General features: G+C 37.0%; 1 protein-coding gene across 1 annotated transcript; it reads left to right on the forward strand.

Annotated features, from left to right (window-relative positions):
- Positions 1 to 4,557: 4,557 nt before the first annotated feature.
- LOC119810330 (olfactory receptor 145-like) lies at positions 4,558 to 5,502 on the forward strand. Its single transcript, XM_038323755.1, has one exon. The coding sequence runs from the start codon at positions 4,558 to 4,560 to the stop codon at positions 5,500 to 5,502; it is 945 nt and encodes a 314-aa protein (XP_038179683.1).
- Positions 5,503 to 18,699: the final 13,197 nt, after the last annotated feature.

Below are 18,699 nucleotides of genomic sequence, written 5' to 3' on the forward strand. Positions count from 1 at the left end.
CGTATTTCATAGTCCTATATCAAACAACAGGGCTACTAGGCTCTGGAAAGTCAGCTTTCTTCTGGGAAGCCGATGCAATGGCTTTACACCCATGATGACATATCCATCACACTTATGATTCAGTGGGTTATAAAAAGAGGACATAAATTTGAGAAAAGGGTGTGGCAGAGAGTTTATAAGAGGAGCTGAAGAAGAAATGGGAGTTGAATTAATCAAAATACATTGAATGCACATAATAAATTTCTCAGAGATTATGGAGAGGTACAACTAATGTGAAAGGCTTTTTGAGAAATCATATGAAAACCTTTTATTGCAGAGCTTTCCTAATACATATGAAATGAATTTAAATGGAGTCACCATATAATACTGAAGATAATACATCAATTAGATATATTATGCCAGCAAATAAAACCTCTACTCCCAAGAAACTTGTTAACAAATAGGGTCCTATAGACAGGCCTCCTAAACCTCAAGTTCACTGGCAAAACAATTATTGAGTTTTCCAAAAACCTGACGGTGAGGGTTAATTGCTGTCCCTGCTTAATTAAATTAACATGGAGAGATCCAGCTGGCACCCAGCTAGAACCTTCAACCCTATTGGCTAATATTCATAGTGTTGGAACTCACTTTGTATGGTACTAAAAGAGAAAAATGAATAAAAAAGAGAATCAAAACAAATTAGAGAAACAAAAATATTTTTAACTTCTTGTAGAACATATTTAATAAGTCACAAAGTCTTGATCATTCTGAGACCCCCAAGGAATGTTTGTCCTTTGGGACAAATTTCAAGTTAGCTCTAAGGAATTTTTGTTCCCTTAGTAATTTTGGCAACTTAGGAATAATTGAGATTCATTTTATCAATTGCTATATTTCTTTTCCTCCTAAACAGAAAATTCTGCAAAAGTGTTTTCCTTTTTAAAATTCTTTCTGCTCTGTCATTTACTTATTTACAGACTTCAGCAATCTTGAGTTTTGCTATCTAGAGAAATAACCCATGACTCTCTTATGTTTTGACATTTGTTTCTGAATTCATTTAGTCTTCTTGGTGCATTCTCCTACTTCAAACTTATATTTTCATGTGCAGTTTAAGGTTAAATGTAAAAATTTAACCAAAAGTGTGCTCTTTCTAACTTCTGTTTGTGAGAGTTCTACAATGTAGTCAGCCCTTAGGCTAGTGTTTTGGAGGTATTTCTTTTTTGTGTGTGTTCCTGTATCTCTTTTACTAGAAGACTTGCTGACTCCTCTCTTGTAATATTTTATTTATATTTTAACCAGAACTCCTCACAAAGATACTCTTAATTCAGGGACCTTCTTTTCTGTTCCTTCTTTTCTTCCACTTCCTTGCTGCTATCTTATATCCTTATGCCCTGTCTCTCACCTCTTGTTCTGTTTGGACTGCCGTAATTTCCTCTGAAAATCATGCTACTTTTCTCTCTCTCTCTCTCTCTCTCTCTCTCTCTCTCTCTCTCTCTCTCTCTCTCTCTCTCTCTCTCATCATTTTCCCATTATTCTCAGGCCATATTCATCTTTCTGTAGATTTTTCAGTTTTGTGCCACAAAAGAATAAAACATTTTCATGGATTTCAATGACACTCCTAAAGAACAGAATCGACAGTATTGGCATTTCTAACCTAATTTTACTGCACTGTTACAATTTATTTTTCTGATCTCAATCTATGCAACTATTGTATGCAAAAAAAGACATCTGGTATTCTTAGCATTATTCAGGAAAGCAGGGTAGTATTCATGGATGAGAGCTATAGCTTTTTATTTTCTTTCTTCTGATGTTTATAACTCTAACATGGAATTACCTTTGATGGCCTCTGGATGTTGGCTGTGCCTGAACATTTTTTATGACTGCCATTGCTCTCAACCTTGTTATCTATAATTAAGAACACTGGTACCCTATACTTCTTTGCCTTTTGGGCAAATTTGGTGAGCAATATCTAGTATGCATCCTTAGAGAACTGGGATAGGATGTTCACTTAATCATTCTTCCATACATTTTTATAGAACACCCCTTCCTATATTAGGTTTGACTGTTTTAAGTATCTCAGAGGTAGCTACTAGGAAAACAGACAAAATCACTTTGAAATTACAGACTTTGATAAAGAAGTATGTGTGATATGTATGAAAGAAGGCATTATAAAATATATAGGATTTCATCTAGTGATAGAAAGTATGAAGGATCCTTTCAATGTTAATTAGGTTTCTTGATTTTCTATTTGTAGGGTGCCCACAATGACAGGAATAAAATGTGTGTAAATCCAGAGCATAGGTGGGATGAAGGAAGAATGGAGACTAATGCAGCAGGAGGAATGAGTAGGACAGGATATGGGAGGGCAGAATAGAGGGGGAATTTGAGGAGAGATAACTGAAGTTATGACCTTTGAGAAAGTGTGTGTTTGCTTACTACTGTATAATCTCCTTAACTTTTATTCACGTATAAAAGGTATAAGTGGAAGCTACCCTAGAATTTGGGAGAGATCCTTCCTCCTAGATATCAAGCCTATCAAATAAAACTGAGATTCAGGCATGGGCTATCTGTTTTGAAGTTGTTTGCCAGCTGTTTTCCCTCAACCCCACCCCCCCTGAAATTACAGGTTATTGCTACTGGTCTTGGTTATGCCTATAACTTGATGGTGAGATCCTTTTGCTGAAGATACCATAAACATGGGGAAACGAAGCCCATATCTGCCTAGAAACTTCATCCTTATTTTCTAGATTGATATCATGTATAATGTAGGTATGCTATTACAGGCAAATAGTAATAACCAGCTGTGGATCCTAAGAGCCACAATTATTGCTGACATGACAGAATATACCCTCTGTTGTTGTATTGGTGCAAGTCTTGTGGTAGTAACCAAGTTCTTTATTTTTGGATTTCAGGCTTGATCTACTGACAGAAATCATTCATAGCATAGTTATTGGGAAGAGCTACCTAAGACTAGACACATCATAGGCCCTGGGGAAGTCCATATGTCTGTTTTCTTTTGCTGTGAATATAATATAAACTGACTCCTAATAAATTTCCTTAATAAATTATACCCATATATTAATGGATCTCTCAACTTTCATCAGAGAAGTTATTTTTTTGACATAGATGGTGATTAACAGAGACATCCATAAAGGGGAATTAGGCAGAGAACAAGAGTTTGGGAGTGCTCAATCTTAAATGAAACTTTCACTTCATGCCCCATCTCCTAATATTAAGATATTATAAGTAATTAGGGGTGGGACGACTGTAAAAATCAGAGGTGATATAATGTCACTGATACCATGTTTCGAGGACTTATCATGTTCACTTTTGAAATAAACTCACAGTGGTTGCAACAGTAAGCCCAAGACCTGTGAAAATCAAAACTTACAAAATACAGGCATTGAGGGATGATATAGTAATGAAGTTCCACTTAAGGTAAGGAACTATTGTCAGTTGGTGGCTATGGGGAGCAACATAGTCAGTTTCAAGGATGGGGCCCTGAAGAGAATACTTATAGTCACATAGATATCCCTACATTCATATACATATTGGCAGTGCTGAGTGGACATATTAGGTTGCAGAAATAAGAAAAAAAGGTGAAGCTGTAAGAGGATGGGGTAGAAGGCTGGGGGAGAAACTGCAGAGGAAAGATTAAGGGTAAACTTGGTGAAAGCACACTGTATAGATGTATAAAATTTTCAAACAACAAATAGAAAACAAAATTGTATACCTCTAATAAGCCAATGGCATTACTATTTTATTAGTCCCTGAGTTCCATGTCAATAACACCTAATCTCTTGGGAGAAAATACCTTGGAAACAGGAACCTTTTCATTTTTAATGAGGTCCTAAGATTACAGTCACTTGGCTCCTATGACATCAGGAAATGCTATTTAACAACCTCTGGGCTACAGAGGAAAAGTCACCAGTGGAATTAATGATCTACTATCATGGCTTCATATAATCTCTAGAAATGATGGCTTTGACTTTGCCAGTCCAAAATTAATTTCTCTTATCACCAGAAAGGCAATTGTAATACAACACACACACACACACACACACACACACACACACACACACACACACACACACACGTATATGAATATACCTATTACTGCTCTTCAATACCATGAGTACTTGCTCATCTGTGAGAGAAAAGAAGAGTCAGGTGAGGTCACCGATGAGTCCTACATGCACAAGGGTAAGTACTGAATCGAATGCATTCTTGTTTTTCTTTCTCCAAACTACCTTGAGTGTTTAATATGCCTTGTGTCTTCTCTTTTGAGATTATCACTGAAGTTTAAGTGAAAGATGGATGTTCAAGGTAGAAGCAGAACAGAGATGCTGTACTAGCAAATATAGTCACTGGTTCCTTGAATATATTTCTCAAAGAAATGGCCTTGACACATTCATATTTATTTCTGTACATAAATGCCAATAAAATGTAGAAAGCAAAAGCACAGAGAAGTCTGAGCTTGATTTTCTTTTCATTCAATTCTGGTTCTTAATCCCATTTTACTGGTTTAGGTTAGAGAGGTCTGGGATTTTATTTTAATGTTACTATTTTTTTCTCATAGATATGACCCAGAGAAGAATGGCCTTAGTTAATGACTCTTCAGTGAAGGAATTCATCCTGTTGGGTTTGACACAGCAACAACAGCTCCAGCTGCCTCTCTTCTTCCTCTTCTTGGGAATCTATGTGGTCTCCATGGTGGGGAACCTGGGCTTGATTGTTCTAATTGTTTTAAACCCTCACCTGCATACCCCCATGTACTACTTTCTCTTCAACCTTTCCTTCACAGATCTCTGCTTCTCCTCTGTCATAATCCCCAAGATGCTGGTGAGTTTTGTGAAGCTCAACACCATCTCCTATGCAGAGTGCATGACTCAGCTCTTTTTCTTCTGCTTCTTTATTATTGATGAATGTTACATTTTGACAGCCATGGCCTATGACAGATACGCTGCCATCTGTAAACCCCTGCTTTATCAGGTCACCATGTCCCATCATGTTTGCCATTTGATGATTGTAGGTGTGTATGTGATGGGGTTTGTGGGAGCCTTGGCCCATACTGGTACAGTGCTAAGTCTGAGCTTCTGTGATGGCAACATCATTAATCACTACATGTGTGACATACCTCCTCTCAGGAAGCTCTCCTGCACAAGTACTGCCATCAATGAGCTGGAGGTTTTCATTGTTGTGGGTATCAATGTAATTGGGCCCAGCCTGACTATCTTTATTTCTTACACCTTGATTCTTTCCAACATCCTTGGCATCTGTTCTGCAGAGGGTAGGTCAAAAGCCTTCAGCACCTGTGGCTCCCATGTAATAGCTGTTTCTCTTTTCTTCGGAGCAGCAACATTCATGTATCTTAAGCCTTCTAGTATGTCTGTGGATGGTGATAAAGTATCTACCATATTTTATACCATTGTGGGCCCAATGCTGAATCCATTTATCTACAGTTTAAGGAATAAGGATATCCACATTGTGCTGAGAAAAACTTTGAGGAGAAGGATTTTTGTCTAAGTAGAATCTGTATTTGTTATATAGGACTGGAGTGATCACTCATTTACAGAGCATTTGCTTAAATGCACGAGGCTCTGGATTTGCCCCACTGTCCTGAAACAGTTCAGTGACAACAACAACTAGATTAACATCAAAATTCACAAAACAAAACAGGACAGAAAGAGAAGCCACTGGCGAGGATAGTGTGACATTAAAATTGTTTAACATTATGCAAAATTAAGTTAAATATTGACGATATTTCAGAAGCAACAGCAGTATAGGATAATTTATCCATCGTTCTTTTATAGAAAGCATAGTTTATTTGATAATTTCCCCGAATTATTTGTATTTTTTTTCAATATTGAGGCTGAACAAACACAGTTGAACACTTATCTACCAACATGTTAGAATTTCGTCTTAGAAACTACAGGTGTTTCTGTATACAAAGCAGGTGATAATATTATACTCTGAAATGATAAGGTAATGAGATCTTTTAAGTGTACATTTCTGGATATTTTTGGAGGTTGTGTGTTTGGGGAATCATATTCAAAATTTCTTATATGCTTGGCAAGTGCTCATCCATTAATCTACATCTTACACAGAACTGTGAGATCTTTGACTAGGGTACATCTAGAAGTCTATGTCACTGTGCCACTGAGATACTGATTTCAGTAATCTTAGAGACAGAGTCTCATTTACTCAGATACGAATCTTCTGGGAATAGGTGTAGACTTCATTTTGAATAGTTCTCTTTATCCTTAAATCAGTTTAATAGGGAGAAGTTGACGTGTCTGTTGTGATTCCAGTGCTTACAGACTAAAAATGAAACAACTGTGGTCATTTAGGACAAAGGGATCCTACATTAAGTTTTCCATTTATGGACTTGAGGGCTAGAATGTGTATATAAAGTCATGCAATGTCTTCATTGGGAAGAATTTGACTAACCAATTTTAGCTGTCATTGTTAAAGAAATTTTGTCTTTTTTTCTTAATAACTATATAACCTTAATTGATTAGTAGTCACTTTTTTTCACTTTATTGATTTTGATTGTATAACAAAATGATCAGGTTTACTAAAAAGCAAATATAAACTGAGTGACCATCAATTCTATTTTAGAAATCAAGATATCTAGGCTTTGGTCTAACATTACAGTTGTAGCTCTGAAGAAGACTTATGATCTTAGAAGAGTACAGAATAGTAAGGTACTGATAAAACTAAAATTTTGTATTTGTAAATATAAAATGGAAAAATAATACACAAACTTTAAAAGAATGTATTGTAGGGAATAGAGAAATGACTCAAAGGTTACAGGCACTGACTGATCTTCAAGAGGTTTCAAGTTCAATTCCCAGCAACCACATGGTGGCCTACAATCATCTGTAATAGGATTTGGTGCTCTCTTCTCACTTGCAGGAATAGATGCAGGCACAACATTGTATACATAATAAATAAAATAAATTCTAATAAATAAATAAATAATTTTAAACAAATGAACACAATACAAAAATGTAATTTTACTGAGAATACCTGTCTTACTATCTTGGGTGGGCTGGTTGAAAGACTTTTCCTGAGGAGGTGGCGGGTGTCTTGACTGAAGGCGTGGTTGCCAACAGAACATCTAAGTAAAGGGGGGAGCTGAATAGAGATTCACAGTTAGGAAGAATCTTGATGAGGACAGGAAAGGTTTTGGGAAACAGATGAATGCTGTGGAAGAAGTCTGAGCAGAAGAGTGTGCATACAAGTGTGAAGAGTAATTAACATAAGGTTGAATTGTGCTTGGCAAGGGAAAAGAATGGATGGAAATAAGCACAAAAACCTCTGACTGTTATCAATCAAACATCTGCCAGGTTTTCCTTTTTTCTCCCATATTCTAAATCATGGTCATTTATAACCAAAGTAACTTCTAGGAAAAATTGTATTGAAATTCACAAAAAAGTAAATTTAAACAATAAAAATTTGCATGTCTTGCAGGAAAGTGCTGGTGACTAGTCTTGAGGCAGTGCTCTAAAGCTGCTGACCTGATAGTCGTCAATTTGTAGGTCCTCATGGCTCTGTAAACTCTGAAGCTATCTTAGTCACACAATGTATATTTTAGCCTTGAGGAGGACCACTAGAGAGATGAAGAATTTTTGACATATCTCAATTTCCTACTTCCTTTCTCTGAATGTCTAATATATTTGTGTGCAAAGTTAACATAAGCAATCTGATCCAAAGGTTAGAGAACAGAAGACACAGACAGTGGGAAGGTGGAGAGTCAATTTTATGCCCTGTTCATTCACTCCAGAGCAATATGTAGGCTCAAATGAAGAGTGTTTTTGGGAAAAGTCTATGAAAAGTTACTCAAGCAGTCACCATCATCATAACCCCCCCAAATATCATGATATTTATAGCACATCAAGGTGAGGGAATATGTACTACATTGTTCATCTTTATAATATCCAAGATTAATGATTTCAAGTTAGCTAACAAGGAAGCTGAACAGTTTAGTGAGATTTTAAAAGCATGTTAAAATTGTGTTCATTAAATCATTCAGCAGTCCTGAAAATGTTCATATATGTCCACTTGGGGGTATTCTGAGCTATTTTTCTTTTGAATTTTAAAACCATCTAGGCTATAGGGCAAGTTTGGAAGTTAGATGATGACCTGTCTCAACACAAAAACATATGTCACTTCAAAGATATCATTTATTCTAGAATGACAATAGTTTGAAACATGGATTCAGGTTCCTCCAAATGCCATGCCTGCAATGTTGTAAGAATTTTATGGAGGCTTTTGTAGTAACAGAACTAAAGAAAGTCACAAATCAATGCACCTTGAATATATTAGCAGAGTCATAACACAGGAGATTAGAGTAAAGGGGGGGGGAACTTCTTTCTTATAGCCCTCAGATGCCATCTGCTGAAAATTTTGGCCTCTGAGTTGGTAGAAACCATTGGTTACATAGTACACTCTAAGTAGATTTTGCCTGATAGTTACAAGATTGTGAGGGTGGGGTGAAGGGATTAGTGCAGGATAAAAAATACTAAGCTGTAAATGGAACATTTACATCATACTCCCTCACCCCAAGGTACAGGCACCTTCCTGAAAGATGGGGAATACCTACTGTAAGGGTCAGACGGAGTGGACATTGGCAAGTAAACAGATTCTAGTTGATGTGACAAGGAAATACAGCAGGGCACCTGTATTCCAGTGCAAGATTTGAAATTAATCAACCTATTATTCATTGGTCTCTGATACACTTCTGTCTCCAGTCAACAAATGCTGATAAACTTTGTCTCTGAGAATAGTGCTATTTTATATGTAGGGTGCCTGATGCATGCTGGTTCTCTGTCAGTTTTTTTTTTGTCATCTTTGAATGCTACATGTTGTACTCAATGGCCAATAATTGCATGTAGACATCTGCAGACAAATGGTTTATTAAGTGATCATATCCTCTCAGGTTTTTTCTTTTCTAGCTTGGTGACTATAAGATGAGGTTTGCTGGAGCCTCTGCACACTTGACCTTCATGCTCACACTGACCTACTGCAATGCCAATGACATCAACCATTACTTGTTTGACCTTTTGCCCCTCCTCCAACTTTCTATAGCAGCTATGTCAATGAGGCTGTAGTTACCAGAGATGTGGGTATTAACATCATAGCCCTCAGCTCGACCATTTTTATTTTCTATGTTTTCATCCTTGCCAACATTCTGAACTTCAAATCTACACAAGAAGATCAAAAGCCTTCAGTATCTGTAGATCTCATATTTTTGCCCTTTGTCTTTTCTTTGGGTCCAATAAATTTCTTGGTACCAAAACATATTAGTAGAATAGAACATTAGATTAAGAAACAGATCCTTAGTTACACATTCAAATACTTTCTAAAAAAAACTAAAATATTTCCATCGGGGAAATCAGTCTTCATTCTTTTCCATAGTTGGCAAACACAAATTAAGCTCCAGTTTTTTGCTCATTTTTAGTTTTATTTTATTTTAAATAGAGAAAAACATGTTGTCTGATGGATAGGGATTAATGGAAAGACTTGGAGGAGTTAGGGAAGAGAAAGGATATGATCAAAAAAATGAAGATCTTAAAAGTAAAACTAAAAAGAATTGCTAATGAAGAAATTAAATTATTTTGTATTTTGATGTCTAATTATTTGAGTTTTTAAAATGGTATGGAGATCAGTCCTCTGTCAGACATGGGGTTGGTCTTTTCCTATTCTGTAGGATGCCATTTTGTCTTATTGATGTTGTCCTTTGCCTTACAAAAACTTCTCAGTTTCAGGAGGTTCCATTTATTAATTGTTGTTTTCAGAGTCAGTGCTACTGGTGTTATAGGTAGATAGAGGTCTCCTGTGCCCACTTTCTCTTCTATGAGATTCAGTGTGCCTGGATTTATGTTGAGGTCTTTGATACATTTGGATTTGAGTTTTGTGTGTGGGGATCTATTTTTATTCTTCAACATGTTGTCATCCAGTTATGCCAGTACCATTTATTGAAAATGCTTCCTTTTTCACATTGTTTAATTTTAGCTTTTAGCTGTCAAAAATCAGGTGTTCCTAGGTATGTGGACTAATATGAGGGTCATCAATTAGATTCCAATGGTTCACCTGTCCCTTTTTATGCCAATTTCAAGCTTTTTTCATTTCTATAGCACAATAGTAGAGCTTGAAGTCAGGGATGGTGACACCTCCAGAGGTACCTTTATTTTACAGGATTGTTTCGGCTCTCCTGGGTTTTTTGTTTTTACATATGAAATTTAATATTGTTCCTTTTGAGGTCTGTGAAGAACTGTGATGGAATTTTGATGGTGATTGTATTGAATTCGTGGATTGCTTTTGGTATGATTCCCATTTTGACTATATTGATTCTACCTATCCAAAAGCATGTTAAATCGTTCCATTTTCTGATCTTCTTCAATTTCTTTCTAAAAAGACTTAACATTCTTGTCTTACAGATTTTTTTCATTCATTTTGTTAGTGATACCCTAAGGTATTTTATGTTACTTGTGGCTATTGTGAAGGGTGATGTTTCTCTGAGTTCTTTCTCAGCCCTTTTATCATTTGTATATAGGAGGAATACTGATTTTTTTGAGTTGGTCTTGTATCCTGCCACATTACTGAATGTCTTTATGAGCTGTAGAAATACTCCGATAGAATTTTTAGGGTCACTTATGTACACTATCATATTATCTGCAAATTATCTCCATATCTATTCTATATAGTACTTGAAGCTCTAGTCAGAGCAATAAGACAAAAAAAAAAAGGAGATCAAGGGGATATAAATGGAAAGTAAGAAGTGTCTTTGCCCCTTGTTTCAATCCTTGTAGTTGGTATCTGTGTATCAGTGATCCTCTCTTAGATCTATTCTTGTAGTTGTTGTCTGTTTCTCAGGAAGCCGTTCTTGGTCTACTCCATGTTGTTGCTGTCTGTGTCTCAGGAAGATGCTGAGGTCTCTGGGGATGGATGCGTATGAGGGCAGAGTTATACTTGTAGATTTCAGAGTTTGACGGGGAAAGGTGCTGGAGCAGGCTCCCTACAGGTGGCTTGCCTGTTGACCAGCTAGTATGGTTGAGTCAGGTAGGAGATGGGCTGAGAAATCTTTCCCCAGGGTCCTAGGACCTAGAAACTGGTCTGTCAAGCTGGGGGACTGATTACTCACATTTTGGTCCACTTTGTAGAGTTGCAATCTGTGTCTCTCATTTTTATTGGATGGTGATACAAAGAAATTTGGGTCAAGTTTTGTGAACATGTGAGCCATATCACACCTTCTATATTCTTGCATCGTTATTGGTAATTATATCATATTTTGGAGTACGGAAAGAAGCATGATCAAAATCACAGTAAATTTAAGTTCTCAAAATTTTATAGTTGTATATGTTACAAATATACATTGTCCACTGTCTATTCCTATTTCAAATACATTCAGGGAAGTTATTTCTTAGTGGGTATGTCTTCCTCAAGACAGTAGTTTGTCATTTATAGCTTTGTTTTCATATGAAGATGTAATGTATGGAAAGTTCTGAGACACTAGTTTATAACAATATGCTTAGAAGAAAATAATGCCAGTTAAAAGTTTAATAGGATAAACGCACTCCTCACGGTCCTGACTTCCTTGCTCATGATCTCCCTCCTTTTGCTCCTCATCCGGACCTTGGGAGCTCAATCCGGTGCTCCTATGTGGGGCTCTGTCATTTTCTCCATCCAATGCCAGGTGAAGGTTCTATGGTGATATGCAAGATATTCATGAGTATGGCAATAGGATCTGGACATTTCTGGCACCCTCTCCTCAGCTGCCCAAGGATCTAGCTGGGGGCGTCTTCCTGAACACCTGGGAACCCCTCTAGAGTCAAGTCTCTGCCAACCCTAGAATGGCTCCCTTAACTAAGATATATAATTCCTTGTGAGTGCGTTTACCCATTGAGACGGAGGGACAGATCTAATGGGAGACCACCAAGTCCAGTTGGAATGGGACTGATGGAACAGGGGACCAAACCGGACTCTCTGAATGTGGCTGACGGTGGAGGAGGACTGAGAAACCAAGGACAACGGCAATGAGCATGACCTCTACAGCATGGACGGGCTCACTGTGAGCCTTGTCAGTTTGGTTGCTCACCTTCCTGGACTTAGGGGGAGCTGGGAGGACCTTGGACTTAACATAGTGAAGGGAACCCTGATTGCTCTTTGTCTTGGAGAGGGGAGGAGTGGGGGTATGGGTGGAAGGGAGGGGAGGGAAGGGGGAGGAGGAGGGGAGAAGATGGAAATTTTTAATAAAAAAAATGAGAAAAAAAGAAAAAAAATTTAATAGGATCTCAATAAACTCATTGCATTCAACAGATACTTAGGCATTTATATTTGTTTTAATATTTATTTCAGTATTGTAATGCGATTAAAATTTTATTCCCCAAGCAGAGCCTGAGTGCTTGTGGATTTCTTCAATTCTTTTGCCTACATACCTCACAAGGCCTTGATTAGCCATTTCTCAATTGAATTTGCTGTGAATGACAAATTTTAATAAGTAAACAAAATGCTTTCACAAAGACGGGATGAGTTATATTGCATTATGTTTATAAATCCTGGCACTAAATCAAACTTGAAATATGAGCCACTCACATGTATGATACTTGCATGTTTTTTGGACTTAACATAGTGACACTCATATGCAGGCTACACAGACTGATAAAGAATAATCAATTCACAAGCTGGCCCAGTTCTGGGAGGACAATTGGTCATGGTGATGCTTCCAGTGTTGACAAGTCAGTTGACTGAAGTTTAACATTTAGAAGCTGTGGGTGTGTTGAGAAGAGGACAAGGGGATTAAGCTGTTCAAGGTTTCAGGTACAAGGAACAAGTTTTAAGGAAAGCCAATAATTCATAGCTCAAAATTGTTAAAAGATTAGACATGAGGTGTCTTCATGAAGAAATGGTGAGAATGTGGGATGATAGATATGTTAAATGGACCAACTTAATCACTGTTAAATAGTTCCCTTTGTGATACCGTTCCATTTCACCTCATACGTGTACACAATTTTTTTGTCAATAAAAATTAAAATTGAAAAGCTATCACATTTGTATGTGTATTTTTTTTCTTATTGGTGTTTAAAGGAAATTAAAGTGTGAATAATTAACAAATAAAGATTTTCAAATAGCTGTTTCACCTGTATACCTGATAGAACATATTATGACTAGAAACAATTATATAAATTTAGAAATTTTGAATATATTTTATTTGAAAATATTGTCTATTTAGTATGAAAAAACTGTTCACTCTAGGAAGCATATTTCTGAATTTTAATAATTCACATTTTGTAGTACACAATGAACATGCCAATATTTTGATTTTACTACTGAATATTAAGCAGTTCCTTATAGTTAGGTGAATAATTGTAAACATCTATGTCAAACAGACCAGGTCAAAAAATAAATCAATGCATCATATTTGTTTGTTTCAATTATTTTTGGAAAAGTTATAAATTATCTATCTCTAAATACTTGCTAAAATGGTTTTATGTAGATTAGATAGTCAAATTTGTTATAGAAAAATATTGAATGCTCTGGGGCTTCACTGTGTAGAACTTGTCTCTTACATAGATGGTCTTAATTGTATGTCTTCATTTTTCCTAATTGCATATCCTCCTATCTATCAAGAACATGACTGAAGTATCTCAGAAGCTTTGCTCAGTTATTTTTTTCCATGTTTCATTGGACAGCTTCTTTTAGTTGTTTTGCTTTAATAATAAGTTTACTCAACTTTTGTACATTGTCTAATCTGTTGTTAATTAAATTTAGTGCTTTAAAGCTAAGGCTTGTACTTATTTTAGATTTATCTTCAAACATTTAAGGAGCATACAGAGACATATAATGTAGTTAAGGTATTTCATAGTCAAGAAATATAGTGCCATATGAAACTTTCTGTGTTAAATTATCACTGACTGATAAACTTGAAAATGTCAGGCTTGTAAGCAATCAGTAGTGAAAGAAAGATGAAGTTCTCTATGCCTTAGTGAGGTGTTACCACTTGATATAGTTTGCTGTCATTAAATCTGGGTGACATGACCTAATGCAAATGAAAGAAAAGATGAGATGAGACAGTTTTATTGTAAAAGTGGAATCTTAGAAACTGTCTACAGTCACTCCATGTATATCTACATGCACATTGTAGGTATAAAAGTTGAAAGAATTTATTCATAAAGTCTAGGTTAGGGTTTGACTGAAAAGTCTTCTTACAAAGATATTTCTTTTTTTTTTTTTTTCGTTTAAACACTGCTTGGCCCATTATCTGTAGCCTCTTATTGGCTAATTCTCACATCTTGCTTTAACCCATATTTAGTAATCTGTGCAGCACCACGAGGTGGTGGTTTACCAGGAGAGATCTTAACTTGCGTCTGTCTCGGAGAGGAGAGGCGTGGCAACTGACTGAGGTGTCTACCTGACTCTGCTTTCTTTTTCCCACAATTCTGTTCTGTCTACTCCACCTACCTAATTTTCTGTCCTATTAAAGGGCCAAAGCACTTTCTTTATTAACCAATGAAAGTAACATATAGATAGATGACTCTCCTCCATCATTTCCCCTTTTTCTGTTTAAACTAAAAAGAATGGCTTTAGCTTTAACATAGTAAAATTACATATAGCAAAACAGTTATCAAACAAGAATTACAGTTACAATATTTATATCTACTTTATCTTTTACCATTACAAAGGAAAATTATAACTATAACTAACCATTCTTCAACTCCATGAAAGACTCCAGAAGGATATACTATTACCTAAGTAAACAAGAAGTAAGCAACTTCCAAACTCTAGAAATGACAGAAACATCTCGCTGCCTGGATAGTCACCCAAAGTTCCTCTGTACCGTTGGGGCATCCATCTTCAGCCTTCAGGCCCATAGTGTCCAGCAGACATTTCCATGAAGCAGGAAATTCCAAAGACAGTTCAGTCACTTTCTGCTGTGTCCTGCAGAACGTCTCGCAGACTCTTTCATGAAGCAGGAACCCTAAGAGACCATCTCACCTTTAGGCAAGTTCAGCAGTCCTCTCTCTGCGGGTTCTCTGTGTCCAGTTTATTACAAAGATATTTCATACAATATACTTAAGCATGTTTCAGGTTCTATTTTAAAATAATATTTTAATTTTTGAGAATATCAGACAATGTTCTTTCATCATATTCAGCTGAATCCTCCCTTATCCAGATCCATTCCTTATTGTAGGTGTGTCTTCTATCTATCTGATGATTTCATTGGTTAATTAATAAAGAAACTGCCTTGGCCAGCCCTTGGGTGGAGTAGACAGAATAGGAAGAAGGAAGTGAGGTAGATGGATCAGTCAGATGCCACACCTCTCCTAAGTTAGTCAGACTGCCATGCCTCTCCTGAGAAAGACAGACGCAATGAAGCTCCCTCACTACAGAACCTTATCTTCCTATCCTTTCCCAATTTCATTTCCTATTTTTGTTTAGTTTTTAAACAACTCACACCTAGTCTTATATGTGCTAGACACATACTCATGGGTGTGGGGTCAACCCTTAAGCATGATTAATTTGACAGCCAAAGAAAACTGACTCTCTTTCCACTAGGAGCTATCACCTAACAATAGTTCCTTGGTTAGTGGTATGGGTTTGTGAGTCCCTCTTATCTTCATATTCCATGTTTCTATATCACCCAATAAGGCTGCTAGGCTAGGTAGAGTCAGTATTTTTAGGGAAGTGGCCTTTCTAGGATGTCCATGTATCAGTTGGTGGCTCTGCACCCATATTGACACAAACAGCACTGATTAGAGTCAGTATATTATTAAAAGGGGACCCAAATTGAGAGGAGGACAAGTTACCTGAGCTGCAAGAAGATCCAAAGAAGAACAAAGAAATAGGAATTATATATGACATTCTCAGAGAATATAGGACAACTAACACTAAAGGTTTGTAAGAGCCTGAAGTCATGGTAGACAACTTTAAGCAAAGAGGCAACTAACACTGAAGGCTTTTTGAAAAGCTTTTCATTTTGTGAAATGCTTCTTTTGTAGAAGTTTCCTAATTAAAAGGAGTCACCATTTAGGGGAAGACAAAACCCAGCAAGATATTTTATGGCACTAATTAAGACCTCCAATGCCATGAGTGGGTTATATCATGTTAACATGTTGACCAAAAGGGTCCCATAGACGGTCTCTACAAAAATCCAGGCCATTGCCAAAGCTATTCTTACTCCTGTACATCAAAAACCTGACAGTAATGTCTTATGGCTGACATCACTTATGATATTGAACATGGAGATAAACAGATGGTATCCAGAAATGAATAACAAAAAAAATCAAAACAAAAACAAACCAAAGGTAATGTACTTAACATTTATTATGGAACATATTTTATGAATCACCAAGTCCTTATCACCATGGGACACCAAGGAATGTCTGTCCTGTAGAGAACATTTCAAGTTTGCCCTAAGGAATTTTTGGTCCCTTAGTAATTTTTGAAATTCAGAAATAATTAAGATTCATTTGAGCACTTGCTGGATTTCTTTTTTATCTTAAATAGAAAATTCTGCAATGGGGTATTTCCTTTTTTCCTACTTTGTGCTATTTTATTTAATTTTTCCATAGATTTCTCCAATCTTGTGCTTTTTTTATCTAGTGAAATGACTTGTGATACTTATTCTCATGTTCTGACACTTTTTTCAGTATTTATTTTTTAGTCTGAATAAAAGCCTCTTCTTTGCTAGAAATAAATTTATATTTGGTCATATCTGTAAATCTCTGAGTGACCCCAGACCCATAAAAATTAATCCTGGATAGAGTAATTCTGTTTTTCTTCACATAAATGATATAATCTTAATTTACTAGCAGTCTGTTCTTCCTGTTTAATAATTTTACTCTTATACAATAATTGACTTTATTGTAGCAGCAAAAATAGAATGAGAATATTTTCTATTTTAGACAACAAGGTATATAGGCTTTGGTCAAATATTAAGAATACAGCAATGAAAAAAGTTAAAGATATTTGTGATCTCAGAAACACGTAGATTATTCAGGTGATTAAATAAACCATTTCTGTGTCTGTAAATTTATATCAAACAAATGATACACAATATCTTGAGGAAATGTAATTGTGCTGAGAGTCACTGTTTTATCTTGACCTGAGGACGTTGCTGGTGATCTGACTGATTGTGGAGCTGTCCACAGAATGTCTAAGCAGAGGGAAATGCTGAAGAGAGCATTAGAGGCAGGAACTATCTTGATGAGGAGGAGGGATTGTTATGGGAAACAGGTGAATGCTATGGATGAGGCTAGGCAAAAGAACATACATGTACATGTATATACATTTTTATTTAGACTATATATTATACATATTTAAAGGGTAAAGTCTTATAAAATGATATATATTGTTACCTGTAAGACAAGTTGAGGGGCTATGAGAAAACAATATAAAGACAGTTATGGAGAGAGAACAAATTCTAGACTCCCTGAGAAATTGTTTTTCAAAATGACATTTGAGGACTGTGTTCTGACAGATTAAAGTAAAAGAAAAAGAAAAATCTGCTCATAGCACATGTTAATTACCGTCACACTAATCAGCTAGAAACACTTCAAGATGATGACCTATCATGGATTATTTGTGCCTACTCCAGGCAAGAATTTTGATGAGCAACAGAAGGTCAGGACGACCTTGGTGACTAAAGTACCATGCCTCAAGGTCCTGACTTTCTTTCTCATGTTCTCTCTCCTTCTGCTCCTCATCAGGACCTTGGGAGCTCAGTCCGGTGCTCCAATGTGGGGCTCTGTCATTTTCTTCATCTATCGTCAGGTGGAGGTTCTATGGTGATATGCAAGAAATTCATCAGTATGGCTATAGGAACTGGCCTTTTCAGGCTCCCTCTCCTCAGCTGCCCAAGGAACTAACTGGGGGCATCTCCCTGGAAACCTGGGAACCCCTCTAGGGTGAGGGAACCTCCAGCTGGCGACAGATGGGGAAGGTGACTGAGCCCCACATTGGAGCACTGGACTGAGCTCCCAAGGTCCTGATGAGGAGCAGAAGGAGCGAGAACTTGAGGGAGAAAGTCAGGAACGAGAGGGGTGCGTTCACTCATGGAGACGGTGGGACAGAACTAATGGGAGATCACCAACTCCAGTTGGAATGGGACTGATGGATCATGCGACCAAACCCGTCTCTCTGAATGTGGCCAACAGCGGGGGCTGACTGAGAAGCAAAGGACAATGGCTCTGGGCTCTGATTCTTCTGCATGGCCGGGCTCTGTGGGAGCCTTCTCAGCTTGATCCATCACCTTCCAGGACCTGGGGGGAGTTGGGAGGACATTGGTCTTAGCATAGAGTGGGGAACCCTGATGGCTCCTTGGCCTTGAGAAGGAGGGAGGGGAGGTATGGGTGGAGGGGAGGGGAGGGAAGGGGGAGAAGGAGGGGAGGGAAGGGGGAGGAGGAGGGGAGGGAGGGGGGAGGAGGAGGGAAGGAGATGGAAATTTTTAAATATAAAAAAAAATAAACCATGAAAAAAAAAAAGTACCATGCCTCATGTTTTCCTGGATGAAGAGTTTTGTGATCTCATTCTTGTGATATTCTTAAGTTTTTATTCTCAATATATTCAAACTACTGATCAAATCTGAGCACTTAGTACTTTCATATTCTTTCCTATTTATCATTTATTTGAACTTATATCTTCTGATAATATAGGTTTTGGTATCCATGCTGAATCCTCATTTATAGCCTCAGGAATAAGAATTGAAACTTGGTGCTA

This window comes from Arvicola amphibius, chromosome 3, assembly GCF_903992535.2.
Source record: "Arvicola amphibius chromosome 3, mArvAmp1.2, whole genome shotgun sequence".
NCBI classification, from domain to species: Eukaryota; Metazoa; Chordata; class Mammalia; order Rodentia; family Cricetidae; genus Arvicola; species Arvicola amphibius.

What these genes read in the sequence shown, in the direction of transcription:
- LOC119810330 (XM_038323755.1), top strand. Translation starts at nt 4,558, where the DNA reads ATGACCCAGAGAAGAATGGCCTTAGTTAATGACTCTTCAGTGAAGGAA.